General features: G+C 35.4%; 1 protein-coding gene across 4 annotated transcripts in view; it reads right to left on the reverse strand.

Annotated features, from left to right (window-relative positions):
• Window positions 1-21,114, reverse strand: part of LEPR (leptin receptor) — a 92,389-nt gene that overhangs the window by 28,307 nt on the left and 42,968 nt on the right. For 2 of the 4 annotated variants that reach the window (XM_032296719.1, XM_032296722.1), the window contains exons 5-10: window positions 20,816-20,939; window positions 14,631-14,839; window positions 10,252-10,397; window positions 8,188-8,332; window positions 3,163-3,453; window positions 2,885-3,002 (exon numbers count right to left, since the gene is read on the reverse strand). In XM_032296719.1, the coding sequence (XP_032152610.1) occupies window positions 2,885-3,002; window positions 3,163-3,453; window positions 8,188-8,332; window positions 10,252-10,397; window positions 14,631-14,839; window positions 20,816-20,939 (1,033 nt within the window). Of the gene's footprint in view, window positions 1-2,884; window positions 3,003-3,162; window positions 3,454-8,187; window positions 8,333-10,251; window positions 10,398-14,630; window positions 14,840-17,334; window positions 17,616-20,815; window positions 20,940-21,114 lie in introns of those variants that run through there. The other 2 variants (XM_032296721.1, XM_032296720.1) reach the window with 2 other exon arrangements.

A 21,114-nucleotide genomic window follows, 5' to 3' on the forward strand; every position in this document is an offset into this window, starting at 1 on the left:
CAGCCTTTTTGGCATCACAATTTTTCCACAAATGAGGGATGGGAGATGGTTCAGGATTTCGGGAAGAAATTGTCCCACCTCAGATCACCGGGCATTAAATTTGCATAAGGAGCGCATGCCCAGTCCACAATAGGGTTCTACTGTAAGAATCTAATGCCACTGCTGGTCTGACACTAGGCAGAGCACAGGTGGTAATGCTGCTCTCTCGTCCCCTGCTGTGTGGCCTGGTTCCTAAGAGGTCACAGACCAGTACTGGGGTCCATGGCCTGGGGATTAGGGACCAGGGTTAAAAGACAGGCAGAAGACCGGGTATGGTGTCTCCTGCCTGTAATCCCAGCAATTTGGGAGGCCGAGGCAGGCGTATCACTTGCGCCCAGGAGTTCCAGACCAGCCTGGGCAACATGGCGAAACCCTGTCTCTACAAACGTGTGCCTGTAGTCCTAGCTACTCGGGAGGCTGAGGCAGGAGAATGCTTGAACCCGGAAGGTGGAGGTTGCAGTGAACCGGGATCACAACACTGCACTGCAGCCTGGGCGACAGAGATTGTCTCAAAAATTAAATTAAATTAAAAAATGAATAAAATACAGACAGTTTCACTCCATCTAAAAAAAAAAGAAAAGTTCTTATTAGAAAGGCATTTTTGAAATTTTCCCAGCTGTATCCCAATTCTATATCTTTCCACAGAAACTGATATTAACTCTTACTAAATATTTCATTAGACAGTAAGTGGGGACACAAATGAAATAAATGCTCTAAAAGGTGAAAATGATCCAGTTAGAGATAGAATCTACAATAATTTGAAAATTGGACTAACATTATATATTAGTGATAGAATATTTAAAATATATATGAAAATAGTCATGGGGCATTCCTGAGATGGCAAAGAAGACAAATTCCTTACACTTCAAATAAATAATTAAATTTCACCACAAACTGAGTGGTAAATGCAATTTACTGTCACTAGTTGACAATTTTCTAGTTCAAATTAATATAAATTGATATAATACCAATTCCAGATATGTAAGTGAATTATATAACCATGTCTTTTTCTCAGAGAAGAAAATTAAGAAAAAATAATTTTAAGTGAATCCTAGCCAACACTCCACTTATAAAGCAGAGGTGTCCAATCTTCTGGCTTTTCTTGGCCACACCGGAAGAACTGTCTTGGGTCACACATCAAATATGCTAATGACAGCAGATGAACCAAAAAAAAAAAAAAGTTCCAAAAAAAAATCTCCTCATGTTTGCAGAAAGTTTATGAATTTGCGTTGGGCCGCATTCAAAGTCATCCTGGTCCACATGGGCACCCGGGCCATGCGTTGGACAAACTTGCCATAAAGTCTTTCTCCTCTTCTTTGAAATAACCTCTTGGGCCAATGTTTGCTCTAAATACTATATTTAAATGACTAAAGTAGCAATTAGTCTTTCCTAAGAGATGGGAGTGAGGAAGTTAGAAGAAGCTAAAAAATCTATATTCTTCTGTCATTTTCTAGTTTTTATAACACTTATCTTTTCAAAATTACAATTGTATATGTGTGTGTGTGCATGTAAGTGGTGGTACATGGGCAAAAATGAAAATGAGGGGTGAGGGGTCATCTGGGGGTAGAAAATATGAACAAGTTAGAAGCACAGTAATAATACACTTGGAATCCGAAAGTTGGCATCATTGTCATCGTGAAAGCAATAACCATATATTGAATGTTTACAAGAAAAAATTATATCATGTGATTATAATTAGGTGAAATAGGTCATTAACTCTCACAGAAACCCTGTAAGTCTTATAGTTTCTCTGTCTTACTGACAAGGAAATCGAGGCTTAGGGAAGTTAAGAAACTCACCCAAGTAAATGTAGTTTCATGGTTATTCTGTAAATGTTAAGAGAAATAAGGCATGGGGCTTAATATAATAGTTTTCCACAAACACCTTTTCTAATGTGAAAATGCCATGAAAAGAATGTAAAGGCAGATTATAAAAGTAAAATTTCATATCATGAACATTCTACTGATTTTAAAATATTTATATTAGGTAGGATGAAGGCAGCTATTATTCCCATTTGAGAAATATATGAGTTGCCACATTTTTTTCCTAATACTACATAAAAAGAGACTGGCAGCATTAGAAATAGACTTCAGATCACAGAATTTGAGAGAAGGGATTTCTTTTTCAACTTGAAAATTTATATTTTAAGAATAAATGAGCATGTTATGCAAACTGAAATTCTCCACTACAAATAAAAAAACAAATTGGGACACAGTGTTTAACAGCAGTATATTTACTTGAAAACTACCTATGGGATATTTTAAAAATAAAAATCTATTATCTAATCAAGGGTGGTATCATTTTAGATAAAATGATTTTAGAGAGAAAGGGACCACTATAAGACGATGCCTTGAATTCTTTTTAAAACATAGAAGAGTGAAAATAAACAAGCACAATGTGTTATTAAAACACATTACCCTTTATTAATCATAAGTAGTTATTTCATAAATAACCTCACTTAGTTCTAAAAACCATTCATAGTATAATGTGAAATTTTTCTAATCTTTCACATTCTCCTCTAGTCAGCCTCTAAGTCAAATTAAAATGTATATAAACTGCGTTTTCTTGTATTTCATTCAAGAGTTAAAATACAAATTACACGGAATCGATTGATTTTCAGAAAAGATACTTTAAAGTAAAAACAAATTATAATTTTTTAACCTCAGGTGTGAATATTTTTCAAGAATCAATTTATGTAATCCCTTAAAAATTTCCTGATTAATTATACTATGCTTTCCTCTTTCAGGAAGCAAATAATCTACAAGACTACTGTTGTCATATTTCTACAGAAAATGTTCATCTCACCATACCCACAGAAAAACAAAACAGCAAAAATCATACATACCGATAATACCTCAGTTGCAAAGTGCTCCCTGCAAGTGATTGGATTGTATTGGTTGACCATCTACAAGTCATTTTAGTTAAGTTCCCATCAGTTTCACATGAGATATTGATATTGACATCTATTTAAAACACATTAAAATATTAACATAAAGCAAAAACACCAAAAAATTTCAATGAAAATTTTTTTTCTTACATCTTTAACAGGGCTCTAATATAGGGAGGGTCCATAATAAAAACTTAACTTGTGGAACAAAATGAACAAAACCTCCATTTTCTTACCAATCACGTATAATTCAGCATAGCGATGATGGCATTCGTGTTCACTGCAGCAGTACACTGCATCATAGGTAAATTTTCCTCGAGGTTTGGTTGCATTCAGATTGGAAAAAGTAACTTTGCTAACATAATCACTAACAACATCATACTGGCTTTGAGGAATTTTCTCAGCTAAATTCATCCACCAAACAATCTTTTTTGAGGAAACAATCTTGTTTTCATTCTTATAGATGCAGTGAAAAGAAACATTAGACTCAACATTTGTCAGAATTTTAGGTGGAAAGTATATGACATCTGTAATGAGGGAAGAAAGTATGTCAGATGAAGACAAAACATTCTGTAAGTAATTTGTACCACATCAAAAAAGATTCACAACACATTCCAGAGTTACACTGTCAAAAATAAAATGAGTATATTTAAAAACTGGATAATGCTGGAATTGCCTGTTTGTGTAGTTACCTAGTGTCCCAAGTACTCTCATTCTAAAGTGAATTGAGCTTCCATGAATGTCTTCACTATCTTCTAAACACAGAGGCTTATTCATCATAAAATATATTTTAGTCAGTAATGTCACTTGCTAACTGAGACGCAGGAAAGTAACTAACATAAAACATAGTTTAATTCCACAGTGGCTTATTTTCCACCAGACCCTGCTTTGGGAATCAGTGAAACCTAGGATAAGCTCCTAGAACAATTCACTATGAAGCAAAATCCTGAAATAACAATGATTGCTGCTATTGCCTTGTTTGGATACATAAAAATTTCATGTAAGCAGGTAAAGATGTAAGATATAAATTAAAAAATAGTTAAGAAATGTCGTATGAATGATAATGCAGCAATATACAAAGAAAACAGTAAATACTGGTTTGAACTATCATTTTGAGTTACTTAATGCCAATATCCTGTGGATGAGGGCAAAGGGAAGCAATATTTTCCTAAAACATGATTTTTTAATACCTACACACAATTCCATACTATTTTCAAATTCCTCTATTGTGGTAAACTTCATTTGCCTATCATTTTCAAAGACACGTAAGATAAAAGTAAACAACGTTTTGCATAGGAAGAAATTATTTCCACCAGAGTGCACTGCAAAAACATTAGTACACTTCAGTTTTAAAGTTAAGGTAAACAAACCATTTTCTGCTGATAGACTATGAATATTTGTTTTCACACATATCTCAAGGTTACCCTTAAAAACAGAAACAAAAATACTTTAACTGCTTTTTATTAAGTTTTCTTTATTCTGTAGTAGCATGCTAAATGTCTGTCTACAAACTTAAAATCCATACAAAACATTCATATGTTTTGTAGAAGCCAGACCATTAGATATATGAGCATGACTGAGTACAATCCTACCCAAGGGGCACTCAAGCTTCACTTGTACGTTACTCACTGGGGACAAGTACCTGGCATATTAACCTATCTTAACCTGTCTTCAGTATGCTCCACAACCTTCTTACTAAACTGCCTCAAAAGTCTCAGAATAATTCTTATTTTTTTAAAAAAAAGTATAATTTAGCTTTCATGAATTAAGTTGAAGTTTTTCATTTTAAAAATGATAAGAAAATTTAAAGCATTTCACTCTGAAATCAAATAAATATAGTAAGGCTTAATTGAGAAATAAGATTAAAGTTATACTATTTTTACATGATTAGATGCTAAAATATTAGCTTAAAAATAAGAAAACCAAGTTATTAAAAACCTGGCAACTTGTGAAATTTACACTGGATAAATTTATTAAAATCGATATGAGATAAATGTTGAATAATTTGCAAAATATTAATAAGATAGATATGCATTTTATCCTCATATGACATACTATGCAATTTTTAATCTGCAAAACATAAGAAAACAATATTTTCTTCACATCACCAATTAGCAATACTTTAGCAAGATCGACATTAATGAATTTTATTAAAAGAGGAAATGGTATTGATAAATATTAGTGATTTACTCAAAAGAATATAAATTATGAATCAAAACATTCTAAATAAAGTTATTTCTAAATGTGTTTATTACTGACTTTTTTATTTATGGACAGATGCACCTATTTTTCTTTAAGGGAAAAATATTTTCTCTAACCCATTATTAGAGCTGCCAAATGTGAAATGTGGGCATTGCCTAATATCTGTTTCTTCTCTTCCTTTGTAGCAACAAAAATGCGGTTAATAAAAGTATTGCAAGAATTCAGTGCTTCTAGAGTTATTTTTAATATGTTACATACCCAAATTGCAATTTTCTTGGACTTCATAAGTTCTGGCAAATGTCCAAGGTTTTCCTCTAAAAGTCTAAGGCCTCCCAACAACTACAGAGAAATAACCTATTCAATTCATTTGAAAATAATCCATAAGAATTCCTTGATGAGGAGGAATAGTTAACACTTCTTTAACTGTGCAACTTGGTAAATATGGTTATATCAATGAATAGAAAGTAGTAGCTATAAATGTACTGATAATTCACATTTTGTTTGCTATAGCAACAATACACAAGCTAACCTCTTTTTTAAAAAATTCAGTAGAATCCAAAGTGTTTGGAAATAATAAGGCAGGCACATTAATTCACTAAATAAATTAATGACTCAATACTACTGAATGTTTCTGTTAGGTGGATGCCATTATAGCTCTTACTAGTGAACAATGAAGGAGAATCTAATAATATTAAATACCTAGTCTTAAGGAAGAAGGATTCAAACTCCTTTACACAAAGAATAGAAAGTTCTCAAGTTTGGAAAAACATACTTTGCTGCTGCATGCCATTCAGGGAATGAGGATCAAGTGTGGTAAGTGTTGTGAAGTGTAGAAATAGCTGCCAGGCAAACCCAAACATAAAAACTCTAACAAACATTAAAATCTTACTTCCCAGATACCGCAGCCCAGATAACGATGGGCTACATAGGCTACATAATTAAGCCTGCTGCTTGCTAGCTTTGAATATTAATTTTTAGTGCTTCTTGAAAATGCTGCATAATTTTACATTATGCACTTATTTGTCTTACTAGTGTTTACAGACATAGACTTTGGAACTGGACAGCCAGCTTTACTACTTTCTAAGTATCAATTATCTTATCTATAAAATAGGAATAACAGTACCTATCGCATAGTCATTGAAAGGAAAAAATGATAATATATGTAGAACACTTAGAACAATACCTGAAACACAGAAAGCACCCAAAAACTGTCAACTATTATTACTATTCAACAGGGAATTTTGAATCTAATAATACATTTTATTTGTGATTCGGTACACATCACCATAGCATTACATCTTTGCAGTAGATGATATTGTAAGAGAGAAATATTCTTGGGAGTTACCTAAGTTGGTTAGCTTCTTTCCCTATTTTTGGTGTCCCCGGTCTGTTTTCTATTTCCTGAGTTTCTATATTTCCCTTAATAGTTACCTGTTACCACTCAATGGCAACTAAGCTATCCAAGGTTATCAAATTAGTAAGCTTAACTTTACACTCACTGCTAAATCAAAAATTCTGCCCTTTGTGGCAGCTATTTACTCACTGTCTGAATTTTTCACTTATTTTCAGATGTTTCTGCTTGGATGTCTAAAGTCACTCAAAGGACACCACAGTGGTGAGTAAGTCAAAAGCTAGCTCTTATTGGTAATGTTGTTGGATATTGTACAAGCCGATAAATTGGCAAAGTTATATATGTCCTTTATAGTGTGTATTAATAAATATGATTATATTATGGATAAAACACAAACATATGAGCCAACATATTAAGAAACCAAACAAATCTAATCATACAGATATTGATATGAATTATAAAAGGATTTCATGTAAAGTAAAACAGAACTAGAAATATGTCCATGCAAAAGCCTAAAAACCCAAGCTGACCAATACAAAATAAAATCTTAGGTGAAGTGTAACACAAATAACTATTATGTTGTATTAAATCAAAATTCTCATCTTAATCCAACTGAATACATAATATTTCTAAGACTTATTTTTCTAAAAAGATCTTAACTTATAACTTCTAAACTTTAGCAAATTTTGAAAACCAGCATTGATTCTTTTAGAATTTTCCTCTTTCTCAGAGAGGGTTGGTTTTCAGGTCTAACTAAAAGTAAAACAGTAAGGAATGAAGCCATTTTACTGTGGAAGAGAAACGTTCATCCCGTGATTCTAAAGATGGCAAGCTACAGGCCATTCAGGGAAGACAGGAGTTGTTGACTTCTACTTCCTTTATAAAATTTCCCTCTTTCCATGCCACTATGTAAAAACGTCCACTGGGGACTCCAAAACCCCTGTTTTAAACTACTAATGCTACTTGCCTTTTGACTAATCAATGCTTTTAAAATAGTAACCAATCAATAAGTAAACTTTTTAAATGGATTGAATATTTGCTTAGTGTTTTACATGGCACGTGTTATCTCTGTACAGGCCATAATCAATCTGAGTAAGTCTGAACAAGAAAAATTTTGCCCTTTTGACAGATCGGACAACCAGTCGAAGGACTACTGTCTTCCTATAGCCACAGCTTGGCATGTAGCAGGGCTAGGACTAGTCCACACCTCTGGAACCTCTGTGCAAAACACTGCACATCAGTTTCATGCAGAAGTTGTGAATAAACTGTAGATTTTCTGATGCTAAAAATAACCTTTAAAATATGAACAATCAGCATTGAAAATTCTCAAAAGCAAGCATCTGGAGTGAAAATAAAATGTTAATATTTGCATTTTATGTCAAATAAATATGCTTGGTTTTAAAATGTAAATTAAGAAATTATCAATACAAGGTTTCTGAGTTTGTTCATATGGAACTGTTATATTAACTTTTATCTTTTTATTAAGAAAAATGATCCTACAATATACTACTATAAAAACACACAAGCCTAGGATCTCTGACAGAATTTTAATTTACAAATTGGCCTGTTCAAAGTTTAAACAAGACAGTTAATATTGTGTTCCTCCTTTCATTTTAAGACCACCAAATTTAAGATGCTTATAATATACCAAATGCAAGTTCAGGAAATCTGTTTCCCTCTCAGTAGAAGTGGCTATTACATAACCTACCTTGTGTGGTAAAGACATGAGGAGTACTCCAGTCACTCCAGATTCCTGGGCCATCCAGTCTCTTGCCCCTCACCTGAACCTCGTATGAAGACCCAGGATGCACACTATCTACCAGCAGGGATGTAGCTGAGGCAGTCTTGTCAGCCTGTTAAATATTATATCAAAACATCAGAACATCAAGTTAATGTGAAACCTTTACCAAAATTGATTATAAGCAAATCTCATCAAATTTCAAAGAATTAAAATCTTACGCAATTATCTGGCCACAGTGGAATTAAATATTGATAACCAAATAAGAAATGTTTACACATTAGTCAATACAATTTTAAATAGCCCGTGGGTCCAAGAAAAAAATCATAATGATAATTAGCAAATACTGTTAATTGAATGATGATGAATATATTAGAATTTTAAGAATGCAGCTAAAATCCAAGGGAAGCTTCAAGTCACTACTGACACCTATAACACACACTTGGTAGAAACACTGGGCAGGAGTAGACAAACAACTACAAGTGTCCCTGCACAGAAGGGCATGAAAAATCTGAGAACTTGAGCCTGGCCAGGCATGGTGGCTCATGCCTGTAATCTCAACACTTTGGGAGACCGAAGTGGGTAAACCACTTGAGCCCAAGAGTTCATACCAGCCTGGGCAACATATGTTGGGGCATGGGAAGCATGTCACAAACTAAAAATTATGGAAAGCATCAGGAATGCACAAAACAACATCAGATATTAATAACTCCCATTTAAAATCCTATTGTCTCCAGTTTACAGAAGAGAAAGCTGAAACTCACAGAAGCCTTAACTCTGTTTTCTCCATATGTGACACTGCGGATTCCCATCATTCTCTTTGTGAAAATAAAATGTTTTAAAATTTTTTGCCAGTTCTAAAAAGACTGATTTTTACTTCTAAATTATACAAAACTTAGTTTCACAAAGTAAAGTCCCAAAGTATTCACATGGCCCAAGAGGCCATTCATTGAGCTCCACCTTCTCCTCCCACACTGGCCTCTGACTTCATCCACTACTGCTGTCACCTTCACTGGCCTCAGCCACACCACCCTTTGCACTGCTGTTCTCCCTGTTTAGAACCCAACTCCACAGACATCTACATCACCCTCTCCTTCATATCCTTATTCAAAAGTCACCCTCTCCCACCTCCATTTATTATTTCAACCTTCCATCCCCTACCAGCATGCCCAGACTCCTCTTCTCCTGCCTGCTAGCCCAGTGTATCCTGATGCAAGTAGAACAGTTCCAGCCAGGTAGCAGGTGTTCAATAAATACTTATGGGATGAACCATTAAAGAAAAAGACAAAGGAAGTAAGGAAGACTTTATTTGGAGCCATCACAATAGGTATACGGAGCACTGCAATGGGGTCTTGAGGTGGGTGGGGGTAGGTGGGCTGAGTCCAAATACAGCATGGGCAACAGAGAATTTATAGCCAAGGAGCAGGGAATAGATAGAAAATTACCAAGCGAAAACATCTTGGTAAGAGGGATTCTAGCTAAACTGACCTAACAGAATTCTGGCTGAAGACAGGCCAGGGTGATCAAACATCATTTGGAGAATGGTGGAGGATGAGAAATCTGATCAAAAATTCATCAGATATTCAAGGTGGGGGGGTTCTTGCTAAAATGACCTAACAGAGTTCTTTGCTAAAACTGGATTTTACAGGAATGTGCACAGATGGGACTCGCAGAAGATTCAGAAGCCCAGCTAAAGATTAGCCAAGCAAAAATCTTTCTGTCACCACATTCAGAAAAAGATTCAAATAGATTGAGCAATAAAAAAAAAAAAGATGAAATCAGTGGTCTGTTGGTAGAAAATAATTATAATTATGAATTCAAGTTTCTGTCAGATTTACTGTAGCCATATATATATATATACATATGTATGTGTGTATCTATATTTTATATACATAATACGTAATATTGAATTATAATTCATTCTGCTTTAGAAGAAAGGTGTATATTTAGTATGCAGAGGGTAATTTCTATGGGACTTAAGAGGGTCTTTATTTGCTTCTCAACTTTTCATTTCGTTTACTAAAATATACTTACTTCTCTGATAACTGTTGAAGAATTCTCTGAGTATTTCACTTGATATTGAAGTGGAAATCGTACCAATGGTGGGCTGGACCAAGAAATCTTTAAATTACCATCATCTGTGATTTCCATATGCAAACCTAATGGTGGATCAGGCTTCACTTAAGAAAAAAAAAGAATACTTTTAAGTTAAGTAATTTTCATGACAATTGCAGCTGAGTAAAATAAAATCAAAATGAATTTTCATCATATCTGACTTTCCTTTTTTTTTTTTTTTTTTTGAGACGGAGTTTCGCTCTTGTTACCCAGGCTGGAGTGCAGTGGCGCGATCTCGGCTCACCGCAACCTCCGCCTCCTGGGTTCAGGCAATTCTCCTGCCTCAGCCTCCTGAGTAGCTGGGACTACAGACACGCGCCACCATGCCCAGCTAATTTTTTGTAGTTTTAGTAGAGACGGGGTTTCACCATGTTGACCAGGATGATCTCGATCTCTTGACCTCGTGATCCACCCGCCTCGGCCTCCCAAAGTGCTGGGATTACAGGCTTGAGCCACCGCGCCCGGCCATATCTGACTTTCAAGTACTTAAAAGGTGACTTTGGACAGGGACGGTAGGTTGCACCTGTAATCCCAGCACTCTGGGAGACCGAGGTGGGCAGATCACAAGGTCAGGAGTTCGAGACCAGCCTGGCTAACATGGTGAAACCCTGTCTCTACTAAAAATACAAAAATTACCCAGGTATGGTGACGCATGCCCATAGTCCCAGCTACTCGGGAGGCTGAGGCAGAAGAATTGCCTGAACCTGGGAGGTGGAGGTTGCAGTGAGCTGAGATCACGCCGCTGCACTCCAGCCTGGATGACAGAACAAGACTCTGTCTCAAAAAAAAAAAAAAAAAAAAAACGGTGACATTATTCAAATTATTCAAGGACTAATTACAGAACCAAAACAAGCTAGAATACTGGGTCTAGTCCTTGTACCTTATCATAGCAATCCACGTATGTTCATTCATTCATTTCCTTCCCATTAAGTGGTAAAGACTATGAATCAGTAAATGAGAATATTTTGCTAAATGTGATTTCCTCTTATAAGAATCCCACTTAACTTTATTGAACCTTACCCACTCTACTTATTTTAGAGGGCAAAAAAGGGAAAAGCATTTTGCAGAACCCTATTTGTAAAATACATAAAACTATACAAAATTCAGCTTGTCTATTAATTTTAGATCACAATAATCTAGACACACCAATTCAAATAACTGACAGCATGAATATTCCCATGCAATAAATGCAGCATTGGCAGTCCCTGGCTTGTCATCAGAAGTAGAGGTGAAGTTTCTCAGAATATTAAAAATGTTTGACTTTTAAATTAAATTATCACACACTTATAGTCGGATTCCTGATTTGTTAAAGTTAAAATAAAGGATATATACAAGTATATATTAAAAATAGAAAGATTGCCAAAATGAAAGAAAATTGATGGATTTTCTTATTTGTACATTTCTGGATTAGCAGGGCTTTTACAATTAACAAGAATAATTCATGTATATAGAAATTATCATTAAATTAAAACACCAATTTGAATTTTATTTTCAATGAAATAGTATAATTTCACATTCTATATTTTCAGGAATTTGGTCACAATTTTCCTCTTCTCCTTGAGTTGAAATCAATGAGGTTTTACTTTATGTGGCATATTATAAATTTCATTTACTTTAAAGCAGAAACAGCTAAACATAGAAGTCTGGAAACAACAGGTGAAATTTACTGTGTTCCCATGATCAAAAAGGAAACAAATATACTGAAGAAAAGTAAAATCACAATATTACAAACTATTGTACATTTCCTATCTAACTATTGTAAAAGTTATGAGTATCAAAATGGAGTGACTATTGTCAAACCCTAACAAAATGGAGTTGGGAGGGCATGAAGGAGTCCATTTATGCCTATGTTGGAACGCCATAAAGAATTCCTCAAAACCACAGTATTCCACAAAACCGCTTGCACAGAGACACTTGCCTAACAAAGGCTGTCTCCACCAATGAGCTTGTGCCAGCCCCTGCAGCAAGCCCTTGTAACCAATAATCTTTGTTTCAAAACAGCTTACATGGAGGTCTCTTATATGTCTTTTAAAGCTTCCCCTTTATTCCAAATCCGGGGACATGCCACAGTCATTCAATATCATGCATGTCTAGAATTGCAATCCCCTGCTATTCCTGAATAAAGTTTTTGCTTTGGAGAGTTGGTATCTGTCACACATTTTAGGTTGGCAATATTAATATGCATTAATATTAGAAATAATATAAATAACCCAAGGTCAATAATAACAATAAACCCAATGTCAGTTTCCAATTCATCTTACCCTGCCTCTCAGCAGCATTCCACAGACACATAATCCTTCCTTCTTGAAAGGAGGCATTAAAAAGCCACTTTTTTCACTTGGCTTCTAGAACAACATACTCTTAATCCTTCATTCTTACTGATCATCCCTCAGTCATTCTCTTCCTAAACTCTAAATAGGTGATCTCGTACAATCCCATAAGCCTTAATATGCTAACACCTCCCAAATATGTATCTCCCCTAAACTTTAGACTCATATGTACAACTTTGTATTCAACGTCTCTTAGGCCTCCAATAAGCATCTCAAATACAATGTGTCCAAAATAAGCTCTTGATTTCTGTACACACACCCAATCTTCCCTGAGCTTCCCTATCTCAGTACCTGGTGTTACTGTTCACCTAGATGCTCGGGTCTAAGTCTAAGGGTTACCCATGATTCCTTCACACTCTACAACTTCATCCACTAGACCGTCCCGTCAGCACCATCTCCCAAACAGATCCAAATCAAATCAGTTCTTTACTTCTCTACCCTGACCTACAATATGCTCTGGACCAAGTAAGTCTGTCCTCATCCCTTAATATTCTCATGCCTCATTCACTCCTAGCACAAAGGTCTTCTCTTGTGTTCCTCAAATTACCAAGTTCACTGCATTTCAGGGATTTTGTGAATGTTGTTCTTTCTGCTTAGAGCACCTTTTGCTCTGGATTTTTGCATGGATATCTCTTCTTCATTCAGCTCAAATGCTATGTCTTAAAGGAGGTCTTTTTTGATCTACATAGCAGAAGTAATAGTCCCCACCCCTGACACTCCATCACACCACCTGTTTTATTTTTTTCATGGAGCATATAATCTGGGGATATTATCAGACATGTTCAAATAGAAGGAAAGATTTTCCCAAAATTATCTCTGCATAAAGATAAAATTAAGAAAGTTTTCAAGTTCTTAAAAATTCCATAGTACTTCCCTTAACTACTTCATTTTGAAAAACAGTGCAACTCAATGTTGACTCTAAATGCTACTAAAAATCATCTGGTAGAATTAGTTTTGAAAAGAAAAGAAAATGATATTGAATAAAGATTCTGTAATTTTTTTCTCTGTGATATAACTTCACAATTGAATTGCTTGTGTGTCATTGTAATTATGTTGTGGAGATCACAAACATATCCCTAGAAGACAAATTATTTGAAAGTCTTAATGTTAAAATATGATATGATACACAGTTTCAAAAAGTGCTGTTATCTCAAGTAACTTAGAAAGAAGTAAAGATTGAGTTGTTCAGAAAATTGTATCAGATACTTGGAAAAGTGGCTCTAGTGATGTCAAAACCAATGATGCAAAATCAGATATAAAGAGTTTGCATATAATTGTCTCAGGAAATATAAGTGGAAAAAACTGCTAAATTATACACAATTAAATGAAATTAACAAATTAAATACAGAGAGCTAACATTTTCCTGTATTATTCACATTTGTAATTGTATGTTTACATTGATTAAAAAGAGATTTGGGGGATTTTTGCACAAAGAAAACAGAGTGTTGCCTATTAATTGAGGTTTTTTGTAATCAGGTTTGTACAGTAAATTACTCATTTACTCTTTTATTATTGTCTCCGCCTACTATTGTTTGTCCCTGCTCTATCAGGTAGGAACTATGTCTAATTCCCCACTCTTTTTCCAGCTCCTAGAACAGTCTTGATGAACATAAGCTTCTAACATTTAATGAAGGAATAAATTCAGGTAAGAAACATGGTTCTAATTATTTTCAAAAATAGTTATCTGAGATGTGAAAAAGTGATATTCAATCAAAACATATCTATTAGATCCAGGATTTAAAGAAAACAAACTGTTCTCAAAAAGAATATAAGTGACAATGGCAGAGATATACATACTATTATTAAATCATTCTAGAAGCCGCTCTTAATGCCCCCAGTACTACATCTACCATCATTACAGTGTTGAGCAAAGTGGGATAAGCTAACAAATAGTTTTGTAAGCAATTTTTAACCTTTATATATGACTGATGTTTAGATCTATTATTATCATTTTAGTGCACAACTTACCCACATTTATGGGCTGAACTGACATTAGAGGTGACTGAAAAATTACTCCACCAGATGTGATTTTCAAATACATGAGAAGAGTGTCGTTGAGTTTGGCTGTTGGCACAGACACAAGACATTCACAACATTTGTGAACACTGCAGTTGCACTGAGCAATCTGAAAACTGCCTTTTTGGGGAACCAGAGGTGAATCTTCTAATACTTCAGGCCTATGTTGAAAAATAAGAGCTAAATATTAACACAGATATAAAAATACTGGATAGGCTTTTAAAGCACGATGCTAAATACAAATTCAAGTAAACTATTTGGGACACCCAGCTTAAAGGGTATCTGAAAAAAAAAGATACCTTATATTAGAAAAACAAAGACAAAGATTACAGCAGGTTAATCGTCAGAAATAACATAAGCAAAGAGATAGTGAAGCAAAAGTGAAGTACTAACATAAAAGAAAAACTGCAATCCTAAAATCCTACACCCAGCAAAAGCAGCTTACAAAATAATGATGAAATAAAGTCTTTTTTTCAGACATACCAGAGTATAAAGAATTCATCACCACCATGCTTGCACTATAATAAATGCTAAAGGAAATCCATCAGGCAAAAAGAAAATGATAGCAGACAGAAATGTGGTTTCACACAAAGAAATGAAATTTAACTAAAACAATAAATATTTATTGATTGTTTAAAGCAAAAATAATAGCCCTGTGCTGTGGAGTTTACAACATAAGTAAAAGTAAAATGTATGCCATTAGTACCAAGCTTGGGAGGGGAGAAATTTGAAATATTCTTACATGAAGTGGTATGATATCACTTAGAGGTATAATATCACTTGGACAATAATAAATTAAAGACAAATATTATAAATGCTAAAACAACCACTAAAATAATAAAACAAGATTAATAAGCAATAAAGGATATTAAATATAATCATTTTAAAAAATCAAAAAGAAGGCATAAAAAGAGGAAAATCAGAACAAAAAATAAATGAGATGGAATAAGAAAAGAAATAAAAAGATTTAAACCTAAACATATCAGTTTTCACCCTAAATGCCAACAGCCTAAACATCCCATTTAAAAGGCAAAAATTATCAGATTAGATTAAAAGGACCCAATTATAAACAACCTACAAGAAATCAACTTTAGCTATAAACACAAATAAAAGGAAATGAATTTAAAAAGATATAACATTAAAAGATTAGTCAAAAGTTGTAATGGTTATATTAATGTCAGAGAAAGTAGATTTCAAAGCAGTGAATATTCCTTGGGATAAAGAGGATCATTCATAATGAAAAAGGGATCAATTCACCAAGAAGACATAACAATCCAAAACATTCATGCACCCAATAACAGAGTTTCAAAATACATGAAGCAAAAGATTGAGAGAACCTTAAGGAGAAATAGACTAATTCACAATTATTGATTAATTTCAATTCGTCATTGATGTAACATCCTTCTCCATTGATAATAACAATTATCAATGGAGAACGATGTAGTTAGTAAGGCTAATGTAGTTAGTAAAGTAATAGTAGTTAGTAAGGATAAGTTAGATAATAGTAGTAAGGATAATGTACTTAGTAGGGATAATAATGTAGTTAGTAATGTAGATAATAATGTAGTTAGTAAGGATAATAACAGTAATTTTATGCTTACTAACTACAATAAGGATAAAAACGTGAACAACACTATCAACTGGCTTGATCTTTCTTGCGTAGTAGCAAAAAGCTTACTAACATTACCATCTGTAGTTATGTGAAAAGCATAGAATGTGCCTGTTGAATTCAGTGATTTATTTAAGATTTCCAGCAAGTGTTGAAGATGCCTCTTGGTTTCTTCTTGCTGTAAGACGAGAGGATATGTATTGAAGAAAGACCCATTACATGAAAGGAAAGAGGACTTCATAGTTTTGAAGTGTCCAGCCTCTCCAGATAGCAAATGCTATTAAAATTAAGAAATTCCTCCTGAGCAAAGATCAAAGAGAAGACACAGAGAAGAGATCTCTAGGACATTTGCAGGTTTTTATAATATCTAATGGAGTGAACACCAGAGAGATACACTAGAGGTCCATGTGGTTTCATGAGAGAAGCATATTAGCAGAAATATTGTTAATATAGAGACAGAAGGAGACAGAGACCAAACAAAATGAAAAAAAAAAAAAAGGCTTTGGTCCATCAAAAATTATACTGATAGGAAAGCAGGCTGTGAAAACAACTTAGATGGGGATATGGGCTGCTTTTCATGAAGAAGGGAGGGTTACTCAGGCCAGTACATGGTGCCCAGAAAGGGAAGCCAAGGACCATGGAGCATTATTCCTGAAGTTGGGTGGTAGTGGGAATAAACTAACAAGAAGGGTGCAAGAGGAGATGATCAAAGAGCAGGATTCTTGACATGGAAATTATAGAAAAAGCATGCTTACTGGCAATGACAAAGTCTAGAGCATGTCCATGACAACAGGTGAACAAGGTGGTGTGAGAAAACAAGAATATTGAAAATAAGCATTCAAGAAATTGAAGATTAACTCCTTGGAAAATGAAATCACCAAGAATGCTGGTGGTAGTAATTGTGAAGACAAAGTAAGTAGGTGTTAGTAGTTACAGAAGCTCAAACTCCAAGCATGACCTGGAGGGCCCTTTACAATCTGACCCTTGTGTATCCCTCCATCCTGATTTCTCTTAATTCCCCAGCTTCCCAGCCCCACCACACTCAACTTTTCAACTCCTCACATATGCCATCTGTGGCTCTGGGCTTTTGCAAATGCTCTTCACTCTCTGGATCATTCTCTTCTGCCCCCTCTTCACCTGGTCTGGATATCCCTAGCACGTGTTTCCACAAGGCCCTGTATTTATTACATCACAGCATTTCCAAACTGGGTTGTTAAGTCTTCAGTTTTTAACACAGAATGTTAGCTCCGGGAGGGCAAAGGCTGAGTCTGTGTTATGGAACCTTGTTCCCCATGCTCAGCTCAGTGCCTGGAAGACACAGTAGGCACCTAATAAAGAAAGATTTCCTTCCTAAATCTAAGAGGAAATCTCTAGAGCAGTTTCAAAATATTACATTTCTAGAGTATCCGTCCTTCAGATTCTCTGACAAACATTAATATCTGAGCTCAAACAAAGCTTTCCCTTAAGGGACATATTTATATAGTTTTAAATCCCTTACAAACATTAGATTTTATCCATTTAAAAATATACTTTTTTTACACATGTGAATTTTCCAATGTCCAAAATAGGTGAGTCTGATTCAAAGCTTTTCTATAGTAACCACCTTTATGGATTTTCTCTTCCATGGAGTTCTCACTGGTTATATTGATCAGCTCTTCCTATATTGACCAGCTCTTCCTATTGACTTAGAGTCCTATTTAATTATTTGGTGACACATTGCCTTAAGGGGCAAACAGAAATAGAATTAAAGGCAGAAACAGCATGTGATAAATGGTATAATGAACATATTAACCAAATCATAGAGGTAAAATGTGGCAAAAAATAAAAATAGGAGACTGTTTCTCAATTCCTTGCAATTATGACAGGTTTTACTGTGCTGATATCTTTAGAAACCTAGGTTTCAAGTCAAAGAAAACCAAATTAAATTCATTTTGTAAGAAAGTTTAACAATCTAGTTAATTTACCATAATTTTCTCATTCTTCTGGGTCCTACTGTTTAGAAGAATAGACCGATGACTATTCAGCTGACTAAACTGAAGCTAAAATTCTCAGCTGTAGCTAAGTAACTATTAAAATTTGTAAGACTCTGAAATTATATCTATCTACATGTAGATTACATATATATTTGACTTTTTCAGAAAAATACCACAAGTCATAATTATAATATATACATAATAGAATGTAAGCCCTTATACATATTCATAGAACTTTAAAACTGAGCACTTTGCCCTAACCTGCTGATGAGATCTGAAATTGTCTAGAACAGGCACCCAAGTGAGAATTTTTATCACCATCCAAAGCATTTAGGTCATCGTAAGAAGGTACTGCTATGCAAAGCAATGCTTTTCTCTGAGCTAAAACCTGTTTTCCTCAAAAAAGCAGGAAACGACCCCAAACTTCAAATATATCTTCATCCACCACAGGGCTTCCTTTCTTCTCTCAATACTCAGAAGTTGAGGTATGCCTTCTTTAAGACCAACCCCATACTCTTTTCATGGAATTTGCCTATTCAATTACTCACTCTCTATAACATTAATCTTCCATGGGTCCCTTTCTATTATCGACTTTTTTCTCCCTGCTGGGTCACTTTCTATAAACTAGAAAAAAACTCATGATTTCCCATCCTTTAATTACCTACCCTGGGACATTCACTATGCATTATACATTACTCCTTCATCTCCACTTTCCAAGCCCAGCCAGGCTTCTCAGGCCTCTAGAGTACAACTCAGTCACTTTTGTTATGGACATTAGTCTACTTGCTGGCTGCCCAGCATCTGACCAAACAATCTATCATCATATAAGGCTGAAATACTGGCAGCTAGAGCACCTTCTCGCCAACTAGATACCCCCATCTGAGACACTGCCCCTCCTGATGATTGCACAAAGATGCATTGGCTTTTGGGTTCATCAGACTCCTGGTATCAGGTATCCAGCACGTGGAAATGATAACCACAGGGACACTCAATGTCCAGATAAGATGGCAACGGCACTATATCTGGGTTCCTCCTATGGGTGACTTAGACCCCCTCCAGGGGTCTAACATAAGTAATAAATATTAACTACAGCCTGGTAATCAATACAGAAAGGCAAGCAGTGGCAGCTATGCATATTTTCTCTCTTACAGTATGCTTGTGTGTGTGTTTCTATATATTAACCAATTTCTTCTCAATCTCTTCCCTCCCCTATTGTTTTATATAAGGATTCTTGCTGTTATTAAATTTACAGTTTTATATTTAGCTTCCAGAGTAATCATTCAGGTGGAACTGTGACTGAGAAGAGCAATTAATACTGCCCAGAGATCAACACTGTACATGTTGCACAGAAAATATGTGACATAGCAGCATCCCATTTGGGGGGAAGATAAGACTGTCTCCTTTTGTTCAAAGTGTAGCCCACCACTCCCCACCCCCTGGGCAGCTCCTGTGACTCAGACAGGGGATGTGGCAGGAGGAGCCTAATCCTCTTACCTTGAGCTAATGCAAAGAGCAGTTAACAAGGGAATGTAGAGAAGTTTATCTAAATAGCTTGTTTATCCATGTTGTCCTAAGACCAACCTGTGCCCGTCTGTGCACATGACTGCTCTCTACTTGGGGGGTCAGCAATGTTAATTATCCACAAATGGTGTTTACACAGAACCTTTGTCATTAAACCTGTACTAATTAAATATAAGAGTTGCTGGCTTACTGGGGCCATGGCACTCCCCTAGGGATCAGTAAACCATGAGTCCTCTAGCCATGCAACCAGGTAAAAAGCCTATGTTTGCTTATGTCTTTCATCCTTCATTGGGACAGAGTCTGCCAGCCAGACTCAACAGTATGCCACTATTGTCTGTAAAAGATATAATTACCCTGCTGACACTGTACATTTGCTCATGTACAGGTGCTCTTGTGCCCAGAGACAGAAAGAGAGTACCGGGACTGTCAGTCTTACAGATAGATAAGAGGGGAGCCAGGGCATGACTCAGCATGGCACATCATGGGCACAGCATGGTTCACGTTTGTGTCCAGAGAGAGAAAAAGAACTAAGTTGCTGACCCTGAAGGCAAAGGAGAGCCAGCTGTGCAGCTGCACGTGGGAGTGGCTGGCCCACGCAGTTGAAACAGAGCACACAGTGAGAAAAAGCTGATGTAAGAGAGCTGCTAATGAGAGACCTAGTCTGAGTAAGCTGCAGATGAGAGAGATGCTGAATAAAACTACATTTCACCTGCTTATGCCCCAAGTATTCTTTCAGCTGTCGTCCATCCACCCTCTCCCTTCAGACCTCAGCAGGGCTGGGACCTGAACTTGAACCTAACATTTGGTGTACTCATGGACCTGATAACTGTGGCCCTAAACCTGACAGTCTTGCTACCTGAATCAACAGGAAGAGAAAAGAGGAAACCTAATGGAACAGAAAGCTATATTAAAAAATAAAACATATAAAAGGAAAAGTAGGGATGCAAGAGGTTTATAATCTACTTCTGCATATGGAAGCCCTTTTTAAAAATATTGTGTAGTTAAAATGTCCAAATTAATTATTTGGTACTTACAGAACATATAAAAGATGGACCTTATAGTTATAATTCTTGAAGTGATTCTTAAATAATGATTCCACATTACAGATGAATAATTTCAAGTCTCCTTTTAGCCAGCACTGTATGTTCCAGTTTGCACCTGAATTTAAAAAAAAACTACATGAAATCTCAAAAATAATCTGAACAACTCAGTTGTTCAGTGAAAGAGAAGAGCTAAATCAAATTTACCAGTGTACTGATACCACTTCCATTGCCTATTCTGAGAGAAAAAGAACAAGCCTTAACTAGGAGCATGTGCTTGTCTATCAGTCCCT

The sequence above is a fragment of the Sapajus apella genome, unplaced genomic scaffold, assembly GCF_009761245.1.
Source record: "Sapajus apella isolate SASKATOON/1434 unplaced genomic scaffold, GSC_monkey_1.0 scaffold36, whole genome shotgun sequence".
Classification (NCBI taxonomy): domain Eukaryota; kingdom Metazoa; phylum Chordata; class Mammalia; order Primates; family Cebidae; genus Sapajus; species Sapajus apella.